We start from the raw sequence: 24,307 nt of genomic DNA, 5'->3' as shown, positions 1-24,307 counted from the left end.
TCAAGTGGTAGAGTCTTGTGCAAAAAAAAGAAAAAGACAAGCCCTAGGACTGGTATTTAAAAAAACAAAAACAAAACGGAGGTGTTTTTCTACTCTGTCCCTCCTCTGGAAGTGATTCCTGGTGGTGATGGTACACAAATTTAACATAATGATGTCCGAAGCAGCTGCCAAGTTGACTTATTTGCCCTGAAGGTGGATAAAACACTGGGAAGAGCTTAAAACCACAGATTTCTGGACAAAGGATTCAATCAAAGGGTTCAAAAGGGACAGCATTTCAGCAAAGTCATAAACAGGAGGAAAGAACTTGAGGATGGGATTCCTTAAGTCATGGTTTGTGCTACGGGTATGAATGCATAAACGTAGAATAGCAAAGGTTTTGAGAATAAACTAAATGAGTCTGTGGCCTACGTATCCTCTAGTCCCTGTGAGACTCTTATCCTAACACAGAACCAGAGGGTCTAATGGGACATGAATCTAACCAAACTGACTATAAACAAACAAAAAGAAAACACTCAGACAAAAAATATGATTATACACAGAATTCTAAATTGATCCAGCATCTTTTTGTTTTTGTTTTTTGTGTTTTGGTACCAGTCTTGGGATTTGAAGTCAGGGTCTAGCTACTGTCCTTGTACTTTTGTGCTCAAGGCTAGCATTTAGCCACTTGAGCCATATCTCCACTTCTGACTTTTTGGTGGTTAATTGGAAGTCAAAGTTCTTGTAGATTTTTCCTGCCTGAGCTGGCTCCAAACCATGATTCTCAGATCTTAGCCTCATTGGTAGCTAGGATTAAAGGCATAAGTCACTAGTTCCTGGCACAATGTCATATTTTTATAGAAGCAGGTCATTCCTAACCCATAAGTGAAATAATAATCAATAGACGCCATCTCCAAAGTAATATATATGCTGAAATTATGTAGTAAAAATGTTAAAGTAACTATTACATCTATACTCCATCAAGCAAGGGTCAAGAGATTTAAAATGAATGGAAGTTCACAATAAAGAAAGAGCACCTTGTAAGAAAGAATCAAATAGAAGTTCTAAAACTAAGAAAGTATAATAAATAAAATATCTTAAAGAGCCACCATGGCAGAATTAAAATAATAGAAAGAGTTGGTGAATTTATAAGATAGGAGAAATGACCCATCCTGAACAAGCAAGAAACTAAGATCAGAAAAAAAAAGAATCCAGCTTCACAGAAGCTGTTTATACTATCAAAGGCCTAAGACTGATGTCATTATAGTCCAAGGAGGCAATGAGAGTAAGATTCATATGAAAATGTTTTGAAAAATTAATAGCCAAAATTTCCTAAATCTAATTAAATATATAAATTCAGAGTCAAGATTCTCACCCAAAATCAAATAAGATAAACTCAGTGAATCATATCTGAACATACACAAATAAAGTTATATAAGGAATACAAGGCTAATTTAACTGCAAAAATACATGTAATTATTATATCAATAAACCCCAAAGAGCTATTTGATCATGCTAGTTGAAAAGCATTTGATAAGATTTAACATCTTTATAAAAACTTTCAGGAAAATAGGAAAAGATACTAGGTTTAAATGCTCACTTCAATCCTACTGAAGGTAAGGTCAACTGTGACATATAATACAGTCTCATTTCAGAAGTAACTCTCCCATCATAAACACAGTTCATACCTACATTCAAAAGAGGTGAATAATACAGGATGAACACACCAGTGGACTGGAACATTGGGGACTATCATAGAATTGTTTACCATAACAAGCAATGAGCAACAGAAAACCAATGTTTTAACCTTCTATAGATTCTAGCAATATATATATGTATTTATATATGATGTATATAATGAAAATTATAAACTACTGGTAAGAGAATCAAAGAAGATCTAAATAAAATTGCATATATTAATTTATTGAAGGTAATATAATAAAAATTATTCATGGCTTGAAAGTTTCAATGTTGTCAAGATGATCATTAAATTGATCTGTAGCTTAAATATTAATTCCAATCAAAATTTCTAGAGAATTCTTGTAGTCAAAGAAAAATTTATTATTCTAAAATTTATACCAAAAGGCAGATAACTAGTACCGAAAAGTAAACTAGGAGAAAGAATATGCAAGAATATTACCTTACTAGATGATGTAAAAATACAATAATTAAAGTAAGATGATTTTAGTTAATGGATAGGTCAATGGAACAGAATAAATAGCCCAAGAATAGACTCAGAAGAATACAGTCAATTTTTAACAAAGTACAAAGGCAATTTAATAAAGGAAGGATAGTCTTTTCATATCTATATACTTAGAGGGAAAACCCACTTGACCTTTACCTCATATCTTATATAAAAATTAATTTATAGGGGAAAAATCTATAGAAACTTGAGGAAAATTTAAGTAAGTACACCTTATTTGCAGATTTATTATAGGCAGTATTGACCAACTGTGATCAAAAAATAGAAATTAGCTGGGTGTTGGGTGGCTCACGTGTGTAACCTTAGCAACTCAGGAGGCTGAGATCTGAGGATCACAGTTTACAGTCAACCAGGACACAAACATTGGTGATACTCATATCTCCAATTAACTAGCAAAAAGGCAAAAGTAGAGCTGTGGCTCAAGTGGTAGAGTGCTAGTCTTGGCAAAAAAAAAAGCTTGGGTACAGCACCTAGGCCCTGAGTTCAAGCCCCAGGACCATTATCAAAAAGGAAGGAAGGAAAGAAGGAAGGAAGGAAGGAAAGAAGGAAGGAAGGAAGGAAGGAAGGAAGGAAGGAAGGAAGGAACTTTAAAAAGTAAAAAAAAATTTCAAAACAAAAAAAAATTAAATTCCCAGACAAAAGAAATGTTAAAGTGTGAATACCATGCAACTCAAATAAAGCAGAGAACCTTTTAGTTGGTCTTGTGTTATCTTCAATGGTGTTTAAATCATTGTATTACCTATGAAGTATTTACCTTCCCTTCACTTTGTGAACATATGCCTCTCAAAGAATAAATAGCACCCCAAAGTAAGGTCAAAGTGAATGAGCTTAATTTAAGTAAGAATTCTAGATTTCTTGAAAGGACATTATGGGAAAAAAGATATGAGTCAGAGGCTCTCAACTATTTTTCAAATGTTTATTACTGGTAATTAGAGAAATAAAAGTTAAAAGTATGAGATTCTTTAAAGGTATTACTATTAGAATGATCTTTAAAGGTATTACTATTAGAATGATTATCCATAGCATCACTTTGAAAATGAACCTGACAATGCCAAATGCGACCAATAAAACTCACATCCATTGGTAAGAGGAAGGCAAGGTAACACAGCCATTCCAGGAAACAATTGGGCAATTTCTTATGAAGTTAAACAGATACTTGCCAATCTAGAGAAATTCGCTTATAAATATGTACATTAATATTTACAGCAATAATTTTCATAACTGCCCCAAAGTGGAAAAACCAAAATACTCTTCAACAAATGAATGTCTAAACAAATTGAAATGCATCAATACAGTGGAATAGTTATACACATTACAAAGAACAAACTACCAATGCATGGAATAGTATGGATGAATCCTCAAGGTTTTATGCTAATGAAAGAAGCTACTATCAAAAGTCAACATACCCTCTATACAACATTCTGGGAAAGCAGAAATTCAGCAATAGAGAGCAGATTGATGATTTCTGAGGGCTTTGGGTGGGAGTGTGGGTTTAACTACACAGGACAATATGTTGTGTGTCAGGAGACAGAACTCGGCTGTCGCTACCTGGTAGTTATACAAATCAACTGGTTAAAATTTACAGAAATGAGTACAGGAAAAATGAGATTTATTGTATGAACATTCAAAAAATTAGCCTATGACTGTCAATAAATAACAATATGTCATTGAAGATTATGCACCAATTTGGTTGATTGTATATAAATTGAATTAGCAAAATTAACAACTCGAAAATTCTGACAAGTATTCAAAATACATGACAAAAAAGAAAAGTGTCTTGTCAGAAATACTGGATTAGTAAGGTTAATTGAAATTAACAGTATTTCAGTTTCCTGATTTCTTTGTGACTATATAGAGTTTGATGAAGTGCCTGAATGAAATAAATAAACATTTCGACCCTGGAAAGTTCCCAGAAATGGTGAACATGAATGACACAGTTGAATGTAGTAAAATTATTTACAAGTTCTCTGTGTGTTTCAGTGAACAATTGTTACTGTGATTTTTTTACTTTAACCGAGAAGTGGTTCAAATAATTGAATGTCATTGCCACAATAAAACTATTACTACATTTTCATTTACATGAGTAAGTTTTTGAAGCACTACTTTCTAGAAAAAAAAACATGAAGAGTATCAATACAAATTTTACAAGAAAACAAAATACACATCAAGATATGACTTTCCATATATAGACACCACACAGAAGCCTAGTAATTTTTATGTTTCTAACGGATTTAGATCATAATCATGATATGGTAACCAAGATACACATTATTCCTACTCAGAGTATAACCAAGGTAAATAGTTTTAAAGCAATAATTCACATTTATATTTTTTTCTAAAATGTCTGATATGGCAATTAAAATTAGTAAACATTAAAAAGATAAGCCAGGATGAACTTCTATGAGAGAAACAAATAGAAATAAAGAATTCCTGGAAAAAAGGAACAATGTGAAGCTTTGCTGAGTTCTACAAGGGTTTACAATTATGAATGATTGATGACACCAAGTCATTATGAGATTTAAATTCCATTGAACACATTTTAAAAGACAGTATAATAGCTTCATTTTTATTTGCCAATTATTTTAATACCTCTTAAATTGCATTCTCGACTTCTATTGACATTTATGATTAAAAGCTTTAGATATTAACTTGAAATTATACAAAAGCGGTATCATTTTTCAATAAATTCTTTTAGGAATACACAAGCAAAACCGTTTGGCAGACCACATTTGTAAAACACAGCTACCCTGCTTCCTCCCGCAGAATTTTGTTCATTTTGTTTAAATGAGTTCAGACACAAAATAAACATATGGATCAAGCACATGAAAATGGAAACTTCAAACTACTTTCCAATTGCTGAGCTCATTGAGGCTGCAGTTAGAAAGATTGCAATGCTATTTGACATAATGAAGTCTCAAATTCAGAAGAGATTCACATATTTTGATGTGATGATTCTGAATCATAACATCAGTTACAGTGGCTTAGCATTCAAACTCTATAATGTCGGAATGACTAGGCAATCATATCATTGTAGTTCAATTTCAAGAATTATTTGAGCTTAATGAACTGTATCTACCAAAAACACACAGAGAGTCATTTATCCTCCTATGTAACAGGAAAAAATAACGAATGGCAACTTTTCCTACTGACTTCTATATAGATTCATATGGTATGATTTAATGACCACCTGGCAGGATATAAAACTGGATTTAGAATTAAAATAGATTTTACAAGTTTGTAAATTGGTTGTATACTTATAATTTTATATCTTTAAAAGCAATCAGAATTTAGTTTCCAAAGCTTCTTATAATTTATTGTAATATATAAGGCCACAACTATGAGTTTCTGATTGCGAGGAATAATATTGAACAAAGACAAAATGCCTTTGGTTTCCAGCCACTGAACAAAATAATTATCTGCAAGGAGTACAAGGACCAACCTAAAGTCTTGAATTTCTGATCTCAACTTCTAACTAAAGCAAGCAGCTAAATTGTATAGAGAGTACAAGGAATACAGGTGAAAAAAGGAATATTCCAGATTTTTGTTGAGGAGCCACTTTAAGTAAAGCCATATTTGACAGAAAGTAGAAACCTAGTCTCAAATGATCTATAAATAAGAATTATTGAGCCCACAGAAAACAGGTAATATTTAGGCTCAACCAGAAATAGCTTTTAGTGGACATTATTTCTTTCTGCTTGGTACTTGGTACAACAAAGGCAAAGTAAGGCAGTGTCTTACAGAACAGTGGCAATCCACGGGAGGGACAGTGCTGTGGCTCACACAGCAGAAGAAGATGTGTAGAAACTTTGAATCATTTTTAAGCTCTAAATTTCAATTCGTAGCAAAATTAAATTCAAATCAAGTTTCTCCATAAAAATTCTCTTAGGTTCTTAGCCATATCATGACTGTTATTTATTTAGCTTCTCTTCCTCATCTGTGTGTGTGTGTGTGTGTGTGTGTGTGTGTGTGTGTGTGTGTGTGTGTGTGTGTGTGTGTGTGTGTGTGTGTGTGTGTGTGTGTGATGGTATTGGAGTTGAAGTCAAAGCACTGCACTCTGGCCTGTTTTCTTCCACTCAAGGCTGTCACTGTACCCCTTAAGCCACACCTTCCTTCTGGATTTTTTGCTGGTTAACTCACAGACTTGTCTGCTCAGGCTGGCTTTGAACTGTGACCATCAGATCTCAGCCTCCTAAGCAGCAAGGATTACAGGTATGAGCCATCAGTCCTGGGCTCATCTTGTCTCTGAATACTCTTCCTGGCATTATGACTCTCCATCCATATAAAACAAATTCAGAAGATATATCGGGGAAGAATAGGCAGGTGGAATAGAGCAGCTAGAGCCCAGAAAGCAAAGAAGGAAGGCATTAGGAGAAAGCTGTGTATCAGGAAGACTTGGTGCAGGTAGATGTGGAAGTGGTGAGCATTATTTAGATTGTAAATGCCCCTTGCGTTTGCTGACAAATCAGATTTGGTATAAGTAAGAAAGAAAAAGGTCAGAAAAGTAAAGGGTCAAGATTTTTGAGGCTAACACAATTAAAAGAATGAATTTGCTACTTATTGAGATAGAAAGATCTGAAAGCAGAGAAACTGAAGGAGTAATGTCAGTTTGGTTTTATACATATATATTTGCTTTAAATTAGAAATGCTAGTAAAATAAATATAAGGAAGACTGTGTGTGTGTGTTTGTGTGTGTGTGTGTGTGTGTGTGTGTGTGTGTGTGTGTGTGTGTGTGTTGTGTTTAAAGTATCTATATGCATGTAGGGATGAAGTTGAGAGGAGAGATGCAGTCTTGGACCTACTTTTGTGTTTGTTCAGGGTATCAGGGTATTTAAAGTTATGTTCCTAGATTAAATCACCAGAAGCAAAAGGCCACAAGGACTCAGCCCTGGGGCATACCAATGCCAAAAAGTGAGAGAAATGAGAAGAAATTATCAGAGGAGGCTGAAAATGAGTGGTCAGAAGAGGGAAACCTACCTGGAATCAAGTGGAGAGATGTCCTAGAGAGAGAGAGAGTTATGGAAGGTGGCAAATGCAGGAAGCTCAAGGAAGAGAGCTGAGAATCACTGTAGGATACAGTGACATGGACAGAGAGCTAAGAGACAGGAGGACACAGTTTTCTTGAGAGGAAGAGGCAAAGATATGTAAGATGGATCTAAAACTTAGGAAGCTGGGATAAAATCTGTCATAAAATAGAGGCTTCAGTAATTCATGCTTATATAGCCTTAAGCAAGTCTGAAATTTCCAAGAGAAAAAAATTAAAGTTGAGAAAGCAAGATTGAAAATAGAATCTTTTGGGTTACCAACAATTAAGGAATCCATAAAGGAAAATAAAAGTAGTATATAGCCAGAATGCTAGGAAGCAAATCAAAACAGAATGATGTATAAAATTCAAAGGCAGAGTGTTATAGATGATGGAGAAATGAAGGAACAAAAGCTTTTCACTGCAAGACATTTTATACACCCTCCTTCCTGATCCCACATCTCTTTTAAGATGTGCTTATGGATAACACCAAAAACGTTTCAACATTCACTCACCCCTGTAAGCATGAGCCACATGTTATATAGCATCTCCCAGATTTTTGCCATGGCATTAAGTGTAGTTGCCCACTATGGTAACTGGTTTAATAATTTACTCTCCCCCCTCCCATTACTTTCTATTGGCTATTAGTGCTGGGGATCAGACCTAGGGCCTCCTGCATGCTAGGAAAGTGTTCTACAACGGAGTCACACCCATTGCTCACTAACTAACTGACTCTTCATTGTCCCCTTTCTCTTCCTTGAATGACCTCTGAATTAACACCCAGAAATCTTAACACTGCCCAGGCCTCTCCCAAATTTGCTATTTGAGCTCAGCTCCTCATCCCAAGGTCTGATTGTACTTAAATATCTATCTCTTCCCTGCCTATGAACTTTTTAGAAATATCTATGTCACTAGTTTTTTTCCACTTCTTGGTAAATTACCTGATGTCCAGAAAATACTTAGTAAATGTCTGCTGAAGCACTTACCTTTGCATAGTATATTATGGTTTCCAGAATCCTCTCATATATTTTCTCACAGCCAATAAAACAGCTCCACTACTTAAGGGTTGTTATTCTTATTGTAAAGTAGAAGAAATAGAGGTTTAAAGGGCTTAAGAAACTTGCTCATTCCCACAACTATGAATTTAGATCATCAAGGATTGAATATAACTGATCAGATCCTACAGGCAGCAAAGATATGTGGAGGGTAAAAACATTTTTTTACCTTAAAATTACAAATCACTTGAAATCACAAATGGAGGAAAACTTGAGGCCCAAAGAAAACTCGCTTTTATTTAAGGCTAGACATTGTAATGAAAGATGCATAACTGGTTTTATTGCTTCCATGGTACTATCTATAACTGTTGGCAAAATATTGATTCTAAGTACCTGGAAGACATAGCATTCCATTCTCCCTCCCAAATGAACCTGCAATTCAATAGGAGCCATTCAGAGCATGTGTTTTATCAAGATTCCAAAGCCACAATTTTGTGGCTAATCCACTACAATGGTTGCTATCAGCAACAACAGTTAGACTAAGCAAATAAGATACAAGGAAAATGAAAAACTAAATGACTGAAGGTCTTTCCTGGCAGAGGAATCTCTTTAGACTCCAAAATACCATTTAAAAAGGACTTTCTGTATATGATGACAACCAAGGTAAAGTAAAGGATTAGTCAGAAAGCTCAGAATGATTGATGGGCCTTGACCTTTAGCCTCTGAGTTCTCACAACTCAACTATGGAAACACACACAAATGTTTATTTTTAAACCTCTGAATAACAGTTCCCACAGTATTATCACTTCTGTACTTTATTTGCTTTACAGGACCTAGTGGCACCATACGATAAAAAGGAAAAGACAACTATGCGTATCCTTCTATATGCGGACAAAATATCTTAGGAATTATGACTGATTCAAAAGGCAGCTAAGAGAAGATGAATTGAATTCACAGAACTATGGGTTGGGAAAAGCAGCTGTTACAAGTTGTGGGTTTTGGCTCTATTCAGTCTGGAAAGATATTTGAGAGCTCTTGTGAGAAAGAGATCTGCAACAGAAGGCAGCATTCAAGGAATCATAATTGAATCTCGGGATGGTGGACTATTGGGTGGAGGAGAGAGCCTGGGGAAGCTGGATTTAGAATAACCTTGGTGTGACCTCCCCAAACCTCAATTTTCTAATTTATAAAATGAAGATGATAATACCACAGAGAGTTAATCTGGAAGCAAAAGGAACTAACAGCTGTGAAAGCACTTTGAAAGGCGAATGGGGTACACAATAGAAAAGGGTTGGGGGGAATTACTATTTTCTTGGGGCAAATTATTTCACAAGCCAGGAGAAGGCTAAGCAAGGAGAAGGCAACTTTTAAAGTCGTCATTCATTTCTCACGCTAAATAGGAAACTAACACCAACACAACTTCACAGGGCCTGTTGGATACACTGGAACACTTGCTTTCTTCCTCTTTGCTAAGAGAGACCCTTCCCCTAATAAAATATTCATCATCACTCTATGTCATTGATTATACTACTCTATTGACAGTTAACTTCTGTCTTTGTCACTGCTATATAGAAATATATTTACATGAAGTCATGTCTGTTCCTCTGCTTTTCTTACATATGTTTGTAACCCACTAGGCTTGGCACTCCTTCAAAGAAGCATACGACCATGATGATCACTATGATGATCATGATGACAATATGGGGAAAGAACTTTATAAAGCATTAAGGGCTAGGTCAGGGTTTCTTTATTTTCTTTTTTCTTTGTCTCTTTCTTTGCTTCTTTCTTTGCTTCTTTATTTGTTTGTTTGTTTGTTTCTTTCTTTCTTTTTTGTTGTTGGTCATGGGGCTTGAACTCTGGGCTTGGGCACTGTCCCTCAGTGTTTCAGCTCAAGGTGAGCGCTCTACCACTTAAGCCACAGTGCTGCTTCTGGTTTTCTGGTGGTTTACTAGAGATAAGAGTCTCATGGATTTTGCTGCCCGGGCTGGTTTTGAACCGCAATCTTCAGATCTCAGCCTCCTGAGTAGCTAGGATTACAGGCGTGAGCAACCAGCGCATGACTAGGTCAGGGTTTCTTAAAAGCAGCAACGTTAACACTTTTGAACCCCATGATTGTATTATTGTACATTGAAGGTGTTTCACAGTCTCCTGGCCTCTACTAATGAGATGTTAGTAGCAATAACTCTTGCCTTTCTAATATATATATAGACACTGCAAACTGTTCCTGGAGAAAAGACGGCTGGTTACAAAAGCACTCCGGTTGTCACTACCATTGCATGTGATGGATACAAATTAATATTATAATCACCAAAGGTAGATGCCACATCTGAATTTGTCCAATTTTCCTCTCCTTTCATCAGCTTTTTCTCTAAGGTGTTTAAAAAAATAGTGAGAACTGTTCAACATCACAACAGTCAGAGATAGGGATACCATTCGTGGTTAAAAAAAAGCTGAAGAAAATGTAGAAAAGAAAATGAAATCTCTAAAATGAATTTGAGTTAAAAATATTTCTATTATATTTCTAGAAATATAGATGTCTATGTGAATGTGCAAAACTCTGCGATTTGTGAAGGCTATGATGTCTTTTCTTTGGCTAGGCCCTGACATGCAGGAATTAAGGATAACACAGAAGAGTAAAGTGCTTGCTGTGCCATTGAAAATGTGTCCCGGTATCATCAGGAGTGATCTCTTGACATATACTGGTTCAAACCATTTAAAAGAATTTTCTGTCCAATCATTACCTGACTGTCTGGGTAAATACTTCATTAGTTGAACACGACAAAGAACATACAACAAAATTAATTCAGGAAATTCACTAAACAAAAACTAGCAACACTAGAAAAAATAAGAACTGGTAACAATGGCAAATCCCAGAGAGGGAAAATCCAGTTCCCAGATGTATACATTATATTATTTAGATATCTAGAGACAACAGAAACTGTTCCTGAAGAAACGCATATTGTGGTCCCAGTAGACAAAGATTTTAAATTCATTATTTTAAACACACTCGGGGAACTAAACAAACCCATTTGGAGGGCACTCAAAGGAAACATGAATAAATAAACAGGTATATGTAGATTTAAGGGGGAAAAGAAAGAGGTTCTTGAAGTAAAAATGGAAATCTCTAAGATAGAAAATTTACTAGAAAGGTTCACAGCAGATTTGAGCAGGTAGGAGAATCAGAGAAGTAAAGGAAACTAAGTAAATTTAGATGAGCTACTTTACAGACTGAGAAGAAAAAAGAATGAGGAAAAAAGTCCTTAAAAGATGTATTAACATTCACATAACAGGAATTCCAGAAACAGATGAAAGGAAGAACTGGTCAGAAAGAATATTAGAAGACATAATAGCCAAAACTTTCTTGAACTTGGTCAAAACCATTAATTTGAAATAGAACAAAAAAAAAATCAATATAACAAAAGCAAGAGCTGGTGACAAATGCAGGCAATCCCAGTAGTTGGAAAGCTGGTCCAGAAGTGTTATAACCCTAGCTATACAGTAAAAATCTCTCTCTGCATCTCTTGCTCTCTCTCTCTCTCTCTCTCTCTCTCTCTCTCTCTCTCTCTCTCTCTCTCTCTCTCTCTCTCTCTCTCTCACACACACACACACACACACACACACAGTTAAAACAGAAGGAATCTGGAAAATACCAGGAGACAAGCAACTCATCAAGCAAAATCAGAGCCTCAACATAATTAGCCACTGACTTCTTATCAGAATTTATGAGCTTCACAAAAGGATGGATGACATAGTCAAAGTGATGAGAAGAAGCCTGACAGCCCTCAATGCAGTCCTTTCAAAAATGAAGGACAAACGATGCATAAAACCTTAGATCGGGCTGGGAAGATGGCTCAGTGGTAGAGTGCTTGCCTTGCATGCATGAGGCCCTGGGTTCAATTCCTTAGCACCACACAAGCAGAAAAAGTCAGAAGTGGTGCTGTGGCTCAAGTGGTAGAGTGCTAGCCTTGAGCTGAAGAGCTGAGGGACAGCATCCAGTTCAGGCCCCACAATTGGCAAAAATAAAAATAAAAATAATATCTTAGATCATTTCTCACTAGCAGAATCATCTTACGCTTTAAAAAATCTGGAATACTGAAAAAGTCCTTTGGGATGAAATGAAAAGACTGTAAATAAGTATATGAATCCATATGAAAAAATAAAAACTACCAGGAGAGGAAATCTAAAAGTAACAATTGATTAAATAATTAATAACAAATAATGTAAAAAACAAAATAAATCTAACTTTGCCTGTCTATATTTCATTATCTTAGCCAATGTAATAGGCAACTACCAAGAATTCAATGTCTAATACTATGTTGGTTTTTAATGTATAAAGACATAATGTAATCACAAAAAGTAGGAAGGGGCAAAAATTAATACACAAGTTACATAGAAACAAAGTTTGGAGAGTGTTATATGTAGTGTTATATGTAGTGCTATATGTATCCATCTGAAATAGGTCATTATAACTAAGACATTAGTTGTAAATCCCAGGGAAAACAATAAGAATGATTAAATAAAAAATAAGAAATTGAAATGGTTAATTAGAATCTATTAGCACAAAAGAAGATAATAATAGAAGATGAAGGATTAGGTTTTTTTTTTAAAAGTAGCAAAGTGGCACATGTAAATTCTTATAAAATAAGTATAAATGAATTAAAAAGTTACAATATTCTTTGTCAAATGTATAAAACATATAATTCAACTAGATATTATCTATAAAAACATTCTTTAGGGGCTTGGAAGGTGGCTCAGCAGTAGAGTGCTTGCCTTGCATGCATGAGGCTCTGGGTTTGATTCCTCAGCACCACATGAGCAAAAAGAAAAAAGCCAGAAGTGGTTCTGTGGCTCAAGTGGTAGAGCGCTAGCCTTGAGCTGAAGAGCTGAGGGACAGTGCCCAGGCCCAGAGTTCAGGCCCCACAACCGGACCCCCCCAAAAAACACAAACATTCTTTATATTCAAATTTTCAACAAAAATTGAAACAAAACTGTTACATATGTGCATTTTTACATAGATTCTGTTATTGTTGGATGAAATATTCTACAGATATCTGTTAGAAAAAATTGACATGTAGTGCTGACGAGTCCCTTATCCATCTAGTCTATTCATTATTGAAAGTGGAGTACAATTGTTGAGTTTTCTATTTTCCATTTCAGTTTTTTCTCCAATTTTATGTTTATAGGATCTGTTGTTTTAAAAAAAAATACATTTCTTTATGAATTGACTTTGACTTGGTGCCAAGGATTGAACACAGGGACTTCACAACCACTGAGCTACATCCCAAAACCATGAATTGGTATTTTATGATTAAGAATATCTTCCTTCTCTAACAGCAGTATTTTGTTTAAAATCTATTGGACCTAATGTAGCCATTCCAGGTCTTTTGGTTATTGTTTTCATTCTATTGCCACAGATTAACTCTTTATCAATATCACAAATGGGGCTTGAACCTAGGGCCTGGGAACTAACTGTTCCTTAGCTTTTGAAATCAAGGCTGGTGTTCTACAACTTCAACTATACCACATCCAGCTTTCTGATGGTTAAGTGAAGGAAGATAAGAGTCTCACAAACTTTCCTGTCCAGGCTGGCTTCGAATTGTGATCCTCATATCTCAGCTTTTGGAGTAGGTAGGATTACAGACAGAGCCACTGGCAACTGGCCTTTTGGAAGACACTTAAGATCAAAGCCATAACAAAACATATCCAGAATGCAAGCAAAGGTAGACGTTGATCAGAAAAAAGTCACCAAAACTGGGCAAAATGTCTGTACAGACATATAAAGGGATAGTCAGATTTTTAAATGGGGTCAGATTTCCTCAGGAAAGCATAAAACCACAAAGAGATTTCACATTACTCCCATCAGAATTGCTAAGATGATTGGCAATACCAAAGTTTGGATAGTATTTGAAACAATCACACCTTTCACACATCACTGTTAAAAGTAAAAATTAGTACAACTATTTTAGAAAACTACTTTGCTATACAAATATGTAACTGTGGTCAGCCTAAGATCTGTCCAAAAGTATTAATGTCATCCTTATTCATAATGTAGAAAATGGAAACAACTCACTATAACAGCAGGCCACATATAGAAAGTGTGGAATAATCAAATCTTAGAATACTAAATCACAATGAGATGAATGAATCACAAAACAGAAACAGGATGAATTTCTCAAACACGATGTTACACAAACGAACCCAGATATAAAATGGTCATAGATTATGATTCCATTTGTATGAAGTTCAGAAATAGGCAAAGGTAGCTAATGTGTTAAAAATCAGTACAGAGATTTCTTGGGGGAGAGTGAGATATGACTAGGAGGAGGCTTAGGACATTTCATAAGTTGTTAATATCCTGTCTCTTCATTTGTGCTTTGGTGCTTTGTTAAAGCTGGACTGTACATTTGCTGTGTGCGTGCAAATATGTGTGTATATGAATGCTATTTTTGATAAGAAACTATGAAATGAGGCAAAACACAGACACCTACTTTGCTTTCCATTGTCCTGCTGTGGAGAGAAGCAAACCCTGCTGCCATTGCTGCTTTCAGTGAGGTTTCTGAACTGGGAACATTTGAGCAAACTGGGCCAGGAGGAGTTCACCATCCCAAGCACGGATTCACAGCCTTCTTTGGCAGCCTCACAGAAAGATCGACAGGGCAGAAGCCCATGCCTAGAAGAAAAGGAAAAGGTGAAAATTAATATGTTTATAAAACAACTTCTCAAATGACAGTGGTACTAAAGTTCTCTGCCAGTGCTATAGTATCTTACCTTGTATTTCCCATAGACAAAAAATTAGATATCTGTATTCAGCCATAGGCAAACAATCTCAGCATCTTATTATGTGGATTTTGGAGGAAATAAGCTACTTCCATAATGCAGAAAGCTTTATTCCAAATGATTATTTCTTAATTTTCTTAAATTCCTTAAATATACTGGTTCACCCAAACTAATTCTATTTTGCCAACAGAAGGGGAAAAGGAGGAAAGGAAGGCCTCCAGATTGCAAAGGCATCCAGATGACAGAGCTCATACAGTTGGCTAATCTCAATTTTTACATTCTCTCTTCTTTCAGAAATTCAAAATATCTCTGCCAAGTAGAAAGAGAGATGGTTGCTCCTAACCTCTCCGCAAAAGAAGCATTGTACAGACAAGTAACAATTTAGAAGAACTTGTACAGTTATTTATCTTTCAGGTTTCTGTTTTGTCTTGTGCACAGTAGAAGAAATCAACAATGTGTGTGAATATTAAGATCAATGATGGCTCTGGATCTTGCCTAGCATGCAATCAAACACTCCAGGTGACCCACAGCTTTGTGCATAGAAATTTGGATGCTAACAATGCCAAGGCCATCAAATTGTTTCCATCCAGATCCAGGTGGCTTCTTCTACCTCACAGACACAATTTGCATCTTTTACCCTTGCTGGTTATCTACCAAAGGTATTTAGGTGGATTTTAAGGAAACTGGGAGAGAAAATATACATATCCATCAAAGCATACATTTCCCAAATGTAAGCTGGGTAAGATATCATGAAATCATACAATAGTAAACCTGTAAGAAGCCTTAAATAACACCTCATAAATTACTTACCCTGCATGCATGAGGCCCTGGGTTCGACTCCTCAGCACTAAATAAGCAGAAAAAGTTAGAAGTGGTGCTGTGGCTCAAGTGGTAGGGCGCTAGCCTTGAGCTGAAGAACTGAAGGACAGCGCCCAGAGGCCCCATGACAAAAACAAAACAAAACAAAAACAAAAACAAAAAACTCATTTACAAGCATAGGCCCAGGTTGATTCTAGCCTGTACTCGAAGCCAAAAAGACTCTGGGATGAACTCAAGGTCACATAGCTCCTACTTTTACCTTCGTAATGGTAAACATGGAAACAGACACCATGCTCCATCTACTCTCTCACTCACTTTTTCTCAGATAAGGACCTAGTAATTGAGCTTTACAAACCCCTTGATCAAACAAGCTCATAGAGCCTACAGAATACTATGCTGCAGATATAGAAATAAAAAAGATATACCATCCAGAAAGATAAAACAGAACTGACAGGTTCTCTAGAAGAGTCTAGAGGAGAATCTTTACATACATACACACACACACACACACACACACACACACACACACACACACACACACACACGTAGAAAAAGGGTACAGAACAATTACATTCTGATAACAAATACATTCTGGTTTTCACTTTCAGAAAGTCACATTAAAATAGAATAACTTTTAGAATCCTATAGTCATATAATTACATAAATTAATGTGACTAAATCTGACAATGAATATGTACCATGGTACATATGAGTTGGTCCAGGCAGATATCTTGGTATAAAAAGATAGCTGATTGCCACTTAGAAAATATATTAGATATACATAGAAGAGATATTATTTAAATAGCATTGTTCTTAAATATTTCCTTTTCTCAATCTTATGCCACAAAAATTAGGCTATATTTTATCAAATAAAATTATAGTACATAAGTACAGATTTCTACACAATTGCTTATACTTTGGTAGAGACTTGTGTGTTATGTGTATTATTTGTATCTAACAAGAACCTATATGATTGGGGGATTTTTTTGCCACTATTATCCCTAATACACAAATAACAAATGGAACTATGGTAAAAATCAGTCTTGTTTAAGCTCATTGCAGTAATGAGTAGCAGATCCAGGCTCAGAATTCATGCAGATGTACCCAAGAACCCATTCAATTCCCTACTGCATTATTGTTAAGTTCTTACTTCATGAATAGATGTCCCACTAAGATTAGTTTCAAGCTAATCTTGATACATCCTTTCTTATTCTTCAATCATATACCAGGTGATTTGAATTGCCCTTCATTCTACAAAAGCCTGACAGTTAACCCACAACTTACGTAGTATTTGTCAAAGAGGCTAAGTAGCACACACACAAAAATGGGTAAAGGTGCGCTACTCTCTTATACTCTAATCCTAAGACAACCCGCAGTAAAGCTATAAAACAAGCCAAACTTGTCTTTGGTGTCTCTCTGCCCTATCCCTGACACTGGGTCTCAATGTCTGGATATTATTCTGACACTACAACTCCATCAGTCCACCCAGAAAACCAGCTGTATCAAAGTGCACAAAATACATATTTCCATTTCTACAATCAAATATGTACTCCTAATTTTAGTAAGTCTTACTGGGCCTTCAAATTAAGAGAGAGAGAAAAAAAGTGAGAGAGAGGATGGACAGAATAGAAATGTGTAATAATAGATGGACACTAAAACCTTTAGGAGAGGTTTGCTGCATTAAAAGAGACTGCTTGCTGGGACAAAGGAATCAATGAAATGTTGGGTACCACTTCACTGACTGTGATATTTTAAAGTGGGAATGGTAGCTACAATGCGGACTACTCTTGAAGAAGGAGAAGCAACCCCAAAGTGAATTCTGGGCCTATCCTCACTTCTGAGGCTCTATTTTCTGATTCTTCTGTATTTTTTTTCTATACAATCTCTCATGGCAATGACAAGGAGGTTTCATACAGATTGCCAGAACACTGTTTTTTGTCTTCTAAAGTGAAGTATTCATTTACTATCTCTAGTTATACAAAGGGACTTCAATTCAACATGTCTGTTTATCAGTACAATGATATCTCGATCAACATCACCCCTTTCATTCTAGTTAAGTCTTTAACCCAGAAACTGACTCATCGTCATTGACTCTTGCAATGGTCACTTTTCTAAGTCAACCACCCAACAACTTTCACATGATCACTCCTCCAGTGTCAGATCCTGGGCCAACAGTTTACCCATGACAAGATTTAGTTTTATCATGTGAAAAGTGAGGCGTTGAGAAGAGCTGGAGTTTGCACCATTTGTCATGGTCCTTTGCTATGATCAGTCTGTAAATCAAAGTTCATTCTTGAATGCATTATTTCTCAGAGGGACACTCATAATCCTACCAACTTTGATAGATATCAAGAAGTAACAGACTTTTTTTCCCTCAAGATTTGTCCTGGGAATACATAGAGACATTAAAATACCATTAGGCCCTCCATTCTAAAAATAGATTCTAAGAAAAATATCTAGAGTATTTCCAAATAGCTCTCTTAAGAGATGGAACCAGCCACAACTCATAAGCCTTAATTTGATAGACATGTAAAATAGTGATATAAACCATTAATAGACAGCAGTCCTTTCAAGTAGTAAGCAAAATGAGAAGCTATTTTTTCTTGCTTCGTGTGAAATTCAACTGCCTCTTGAGGGATGAAATATTCTGCTTTCATCACAAGGAGCAGTGTGGTGAGATAGGCCACACTATTTTGGAATATAAGCGCCTATATCCAAGCAACAAGTACACTGACAACTGAAAAACAGCGGTCACCGTGGGGGAGGAGCCACTTCAGCTATCAGAATTACTATTTTAGAAATAATGATTCTTCTAAATTGATGTGTGAAGGACACTGGTGTGGAAAAAATAAATCCCTGGCATATTTCAACTCTAGTTAAAGCAGAAAGCTCTTCTGTTAGTACTATATCATTTGTGGAAATATTGCAAGTATACAAATAATGCTACTATATGATGATGGTCTAAAGATGTTTTCACTAACAAAGATATACTAAAATAAATTATATAGCATTTTTCCTAAATTTGTTAGAGAATTTTTCTCCAAAAAATTAAGATGCACCTTCAATCTAGTTCTAAAAAGACATAAAATTTTTTTTGAATAATCTGCAACCACAAATTAAATTTACATGGCCAGGAGATTTTTTGATTAAGAATCACATTTTTCTAATTATTAATTTAAACTACCTTCATATTTACCAAGAAGTTATGGTAATAGTACAAAACAATTTTCACATATCTTTCATCCAGAATTCCCCAAAGTAATCCCTTATATAATTATAATAGAGAACTAGGAAATTAACATGAGCATAATACTAAACTAAGGACCAGCTTCAAATTTTGCTCTAATCTCTGTTCAGGATCCTGTCTTGTATTTAGTTGTCAACTTTTACTTTTGATAAATAAATTAACCTTTATGTTAGGAAAGCTTGGAGTTAAAAACTCTGTCTCTGAAAAAAAGAGAGGCGATTTTTGTGTTAAGGACTTTCTTAAGGTGGTAGCCACATACCTTTGCCTCCCAGCATCCATGAACAGTATGAGCCCTTTTTCATGAATATGGGCCAGCTTAGTGACTTGCTTCCATCAATAGGAGGCAAGGAGTTTGACCTCTATCTGGCTTTGATGAAGTAAGTAGCTTATGAGGAAAGCCCATGTGACATTACTTGGGAATGGCCCTCAGTCCAACAGTTGTATTGTTTGGTGAACAAGCCCACAAAGTCGGTTTGACACCTCCCAGATCTGTGGCCCTTACTTGGCAGTGAGGAGAGTATTAGTGGTGGAAATCTGTCCATCTATATTCCTCTCCTTCTTTTCTATTATGAGGAAACCTAAATCTAAAAAGATCTCAGAACCAAATACTTGCTCCAAAATGTCTCATCTAAACAGCTCCTTTTCACATACAACACAGGAGTGTGAACCCACAAGTGACATGGGAATGTCAATTCATCACCATTGCTGGAAAAGAGAGAAAAAAAAAAGATGGTTTGTTCTCCATGAAATGATGTCATCTTCCTGTGTCAGCACATTCTGGTAACTGAAAGAGATCTTGTAAAAGTTTAGACTTAGGTAAGGGTATGAGAAAGGCAGGAATGATGCTTCTTGTTCTCCACCTCTGTTAAATATACAACCAGAAAATTGTTCAAGATCATGCTTACAATTGCCATTATCTCACAACAAAGGAGAAATAATACCAGAGAGAGGGCATTTCGGGCTCATATTTGCAAGAAATGCTAACACACAGTGCTATGACTATGCTTTTCTTTATTGATGCTAGCACGGTTCCAACAGAGAAGAGCTGACTCAGTAAAGGTAGACCATTGCAGAGTTTAACAAAAAAGTCACCTACGAAGGGATAGCTTCATAATATCAATACCAAGGCCAACAGGAAGCCGAGGTATGGAGCTGTTGGCCTCATATGTTTGGGAAAGGGACTGGAACAGTTTCTGAAGCTTGGAGACAATCATGCAGGGAAGGCTGACAGGAGCCATGGTCTCTCACAGTGGGATCCAGCCAACCCATGTAACTTGGCAGAGGAAACCCCAAGGAATCTTTAGCCAACCTGTCTTTCCCCCTGCACAGTGGTCTCTGCTCATGTCTTCCATCAGCTGAGACATACAGAGCTAAAACAAAAGTAGCCATTATTGAACTAAAGAGGAGGGTTGAAAGTAGATGTGGAAAAGAAAATGAGAACACACCAGTCAACCACTGCATATCTCACACCCAAAGAGGGCTCAACAAATACTTATTGAGGGATGAAATGCAGTGGCATGTGAGTAGATAGGCCAACTATTATTAGCTTGAAATCTGGTAGGAGTGTTTACAGCCCAGAAGTCAGCAAATGCTACGAATGAAAGCTGTTGTTTATTCTCTGTGTTCATTTCATGGAGCCAATTTAGAAGAACGTATAAATCATGTCATCTCCTATAGAAAGAAAGCTGGTTTTAATTTCCACTCAAAGGAAAATTACTGCATGGATTTCTTGAACCACAGTAAAAAAATTATATTAAGCCAACCATCACTCTTTCTTTGATATACATAACTTTCTTCCTATCAAGTCCAAAATCCTTTTCCTTACCCTCAACCTCCCTACTCATTAATCATTAGATGTTGCCAACCTTACTTTGTGAATATGTTTTAAATCCATTTGTTCTTTCCTCCCCCACTCATTTAAGGTTCTAATAAACTAAACTAGTATGGCTCCTCTCATGTATGGTAGATCTAAGGTAGTACTTTTCCAGAAATGCCTTTTTCTCCACCTTATCCTTATGGCAGAGTTTTTACCTGTTATCTCCTTGTTAGTGGTCTTCTGGCACCATATTAGAAAGACTGTATCTTTCTCTGTGTTACTTCCACATCTTGTAAACTGATCGCATTGTGAAATCACTGAGTTATTGTCCTACTTGGTCCCTAACTACATTCAGAAACTTGAAAGTAGTACCATCTTTTATTCATTTCCATATTTCTAGACTCAGAAGAGGCTTCTGGTACCCTAGAAATGGGTGTTTTGATACTGTAACAAATTAAATAATATTTTCTTCAACGTCTTTCCCAAAGAAACTGATGTCAGGAGCTGAGAGGGAGATCCAGGGCTCTACGTGTCCCTAGTAATTCCCCCTCAGTCCTCCTTCATGCCTTTCCCCATACTCACATCCTTGGGAACAATGTCGTCCTGCAGGTGGATCATGAACTCTTGCCCAGTTTGGCCAGTTACCACAGCACACAAGGGATATCCATCTCTTCCTCATCTTCTGGACTCCCATATCCTCAGGGATCAAATGTAACTGTCCCAGTGTAGTTTTCCCAAATGACACCACTTAAAATTAAACCTCTTAACTCTACTCCTACACTTCCAGAACTCTGCTTTCTCTGTTTTGTTTGATCCAATGCACTTATTGCTATATGACATTATTTATTTATCATCTAGGGAATGTCTTCTTTTTTGTTATTGTTTATCTCTCACCTTTCTAATATCATTTCCACAGAAGCCAAGCATTCTGTGTATTTTTTTTGCAACTGAATCTTTAGTCTGTATAATCTGCTCTCCATAAATATATCTCCAATAAACTAAACCATGAACAGAGGAAGCCTAGCCCCTTCTTGGATGAAGGCTGTCAGTAGCAAAGTTGGGGAAAGAACCATCACCAAGAGACCAAAAAAGGATACTATTAGGAGAGGAACAGAAAGGTGCGATGCCTATGTGCAACTGATCATATGGAATTATAATATTTATCAAAATGAACCTAGAAAATGAAAGCAAGAGGGTTTTTTCTTTTTTGCTGTTTTTGTTTTCTTTTCCTTTTGTTCTGTTTGCTCATGTATATGTCTTTGGGAGTGTAAGGGGAGAACCCGAAATGGAAGGACAAAGGGCAACTGAATGCAGAGAAGGCAAGGGGAGGGGTGACATTGTCCAAGAAAATGGACTCTTGGGCTGGGAAGGTGGCTCAGTGGTAGAGCGCTTGCCTTGCATGCTCAAGGCCCTGGGTTCGATTCCTCAGCACCACATAAGCAAAAAGAAAAAAGCCGGAAGTGGTGCTGTGGCTCAAGTGGTAGAGCGCTAGCCTTGAGCTGAAGAGCTGAGGGACAGTGCCCAGGCCCAGAGTTGAGGCCCCACGACCGGACCCAAAAAAAATTTAAAAATGGACTCTTTACCTGACTTATGTGACTGTGACCCTCTAGACAGCACTTTTATAATAACAATTAAATTGTTATAAAAACAAAAAAGAACCACCACCACTTAATTTTGTGTATTGTGAAAGAGTTCCCACTGCTCATACCCTTGAAATCCTCTCTCCGTCTGGTCAGCAAATTCTACATACCATTCAGTTTTTTTAAAAATATTCCCATGTAAAAAGAAAGGGTCAATAAAATTGCTCATAGACTAAAAATCCTTGGTAGATGAACTATCTAACACACTAATGGTAGGGTGTCACTCTTAAAACAGAGCAACACAAGGAAATTACCAACAGATAAACACAGATTGAACTAAGATGGGTATGAGTAATAGAAAAAACCACACAACAGTTCCTAAAAGAGAGTATAAAATCCCACACCCTTCTAACCAACACGATGCTGATTCTCATTAGTATTTGGCATACTTACAGGACCCTTGGGATAGGAGATTAACAAATCACAAAGGGAGCTTGCGATTGTTACGTTACTTTAGCAGCTGTTTTGATTTTGGCAGACCATGAAATGTTGCAATGAGTATGGATCTTCAAATGAATCGAATCAAATGCTATTTCTAAATTCTAGTCACATCCACATAATACCATAAATTACTGGGGAGAAAAGTAAACAAATGACCCCACAGCACTTGGTGAGGTAACATGTGCTCTAGATTGTCCATAACATGAAAAAGCTTTTGCAGAAAGATCTCATCCATCGTGGCCTAATTATCCCAGTTTTATATCTTTGTATAATGAAAGCAATCTGACTTACCTGATTGTGGACTGTCTACACTTTCAGCCACTTTGGCTCATGACATGTAACTTCACGTATCATTTGATATTTTAGGTTTAATGCCAAGAGGCAGACTCGTTCCCCAGCACTGCCTGGTGTTGAAAACAGAACTGTAATATGATTGGACAGCCAGGTGGCAGGTGCTGGCTAAACTAGAAGGCTACTGCTTCTGGGTTAGCTGGTACACTTGAAGAGGTAACCACCAAACAACTTTCAGCATAGTTACTTGGTCATAGCAACAAAGCTCATCTATTTCCCCTCAGTACTGACTTATAAATGTTTGCAAGTATAAGTTATGAAAAAAAATTGAATCTAATATTTTTCATATTACTATCACCCAATAAGGTTTTAGAGACATAGTTAAAATCTTTCATAACAAGTTATAATATGAGCATTATTTTCTTTAGAAAAATGTCACAAAATAGGCATATGCTGATTTTGTATAATTAATACATTTTCCCATGTGTGGTTACTGGATACAATCCATCAGATGTCAACATGATCCCTCACAAAACTTCCAAGTATATCCTCTGATTATGACTCTCCAAGTGAACACATAAGTGACCCTGAAAAAGCATATAACACATGTAATTTCATTTACCTTGTTTCATGGAGTTCAGATCTCCTTATTCTTCAGTATGACGGGCTACTGTGTATGGACCTGCTGTGGTCCATAAAGTGGGAAACCAACCCTGCACCACAAAGATGCAAGATTCCTTACTCAACATCTCCCATAAATTCTCAACTGCTGGGCTAAATACCTCCAGTGATAACTCATGTACATTATGTCCTCAGACCATTTTGTACTTATGCAACTCTTCAATGATTTGCAATTAGCAAGTCTGCTTTGCCTGTGGTAGAAGAAACAGAAGCAGTGTGGCTCCTCTTCCACACCAAGGCTCAGAAACCTCTGTGGATGGGCGTGATGTACCCTCAGGACTGCACATCTCACTTTCCCGGACTATTGCTCACATGAACAAACATTCTCACTTGCTACCCTGCTCATTATTCCCTAAAGAGTTTATTAAGTTTTGTTTCTGCTCTTTACATAAACCTTAAGT

At 36.4% G+C, this 24,307-nt stretch overlaps 1 protein-coding gene across 2 annotated transcripts in view; it reads right to left on the bottom strand.

Moving 5' to 3' along the window:
- Positions 1-24,307, bottom strand: part of Corin (corin, serine peptidase) — a 195,747-nt gene that overhangs the window by 110,998 nt on the left and 60,442 nt on the right. For both annotated transcript variants that reach the window (XM_070012303.1, XM_070012304.1), the window contains exon 5: positions 14,683-14,864. In XM_070012303.1, coding sequence (XP_069868404.1) covers positions 14,683-14,864 — 182 coding nt within the window. The remainder of the gene's footprint in view (positions 1-14,682; positions 14,865-24,307) is intronic.

Source organism: Dipodomys merriami, unplaced genomic scaffold (assembly GCF_024711535.1).
Source record: "Dipodomys merriami isolate MVZ:Mamm:240054 unplaced genomic scaffold, mDipMer1.0.p SCAF_9, whole genome shotgun sequence".
Classification (NCBI taxonomy): Eukaryota; Metazoa; Chordata; class Mammalia; order Rodentia; family Heteromyidae; genus Dipodomys; species Dipodomys merriami.
This window is presented reverse-complemented; position numbering and strand designations above follow the sequence as displayed.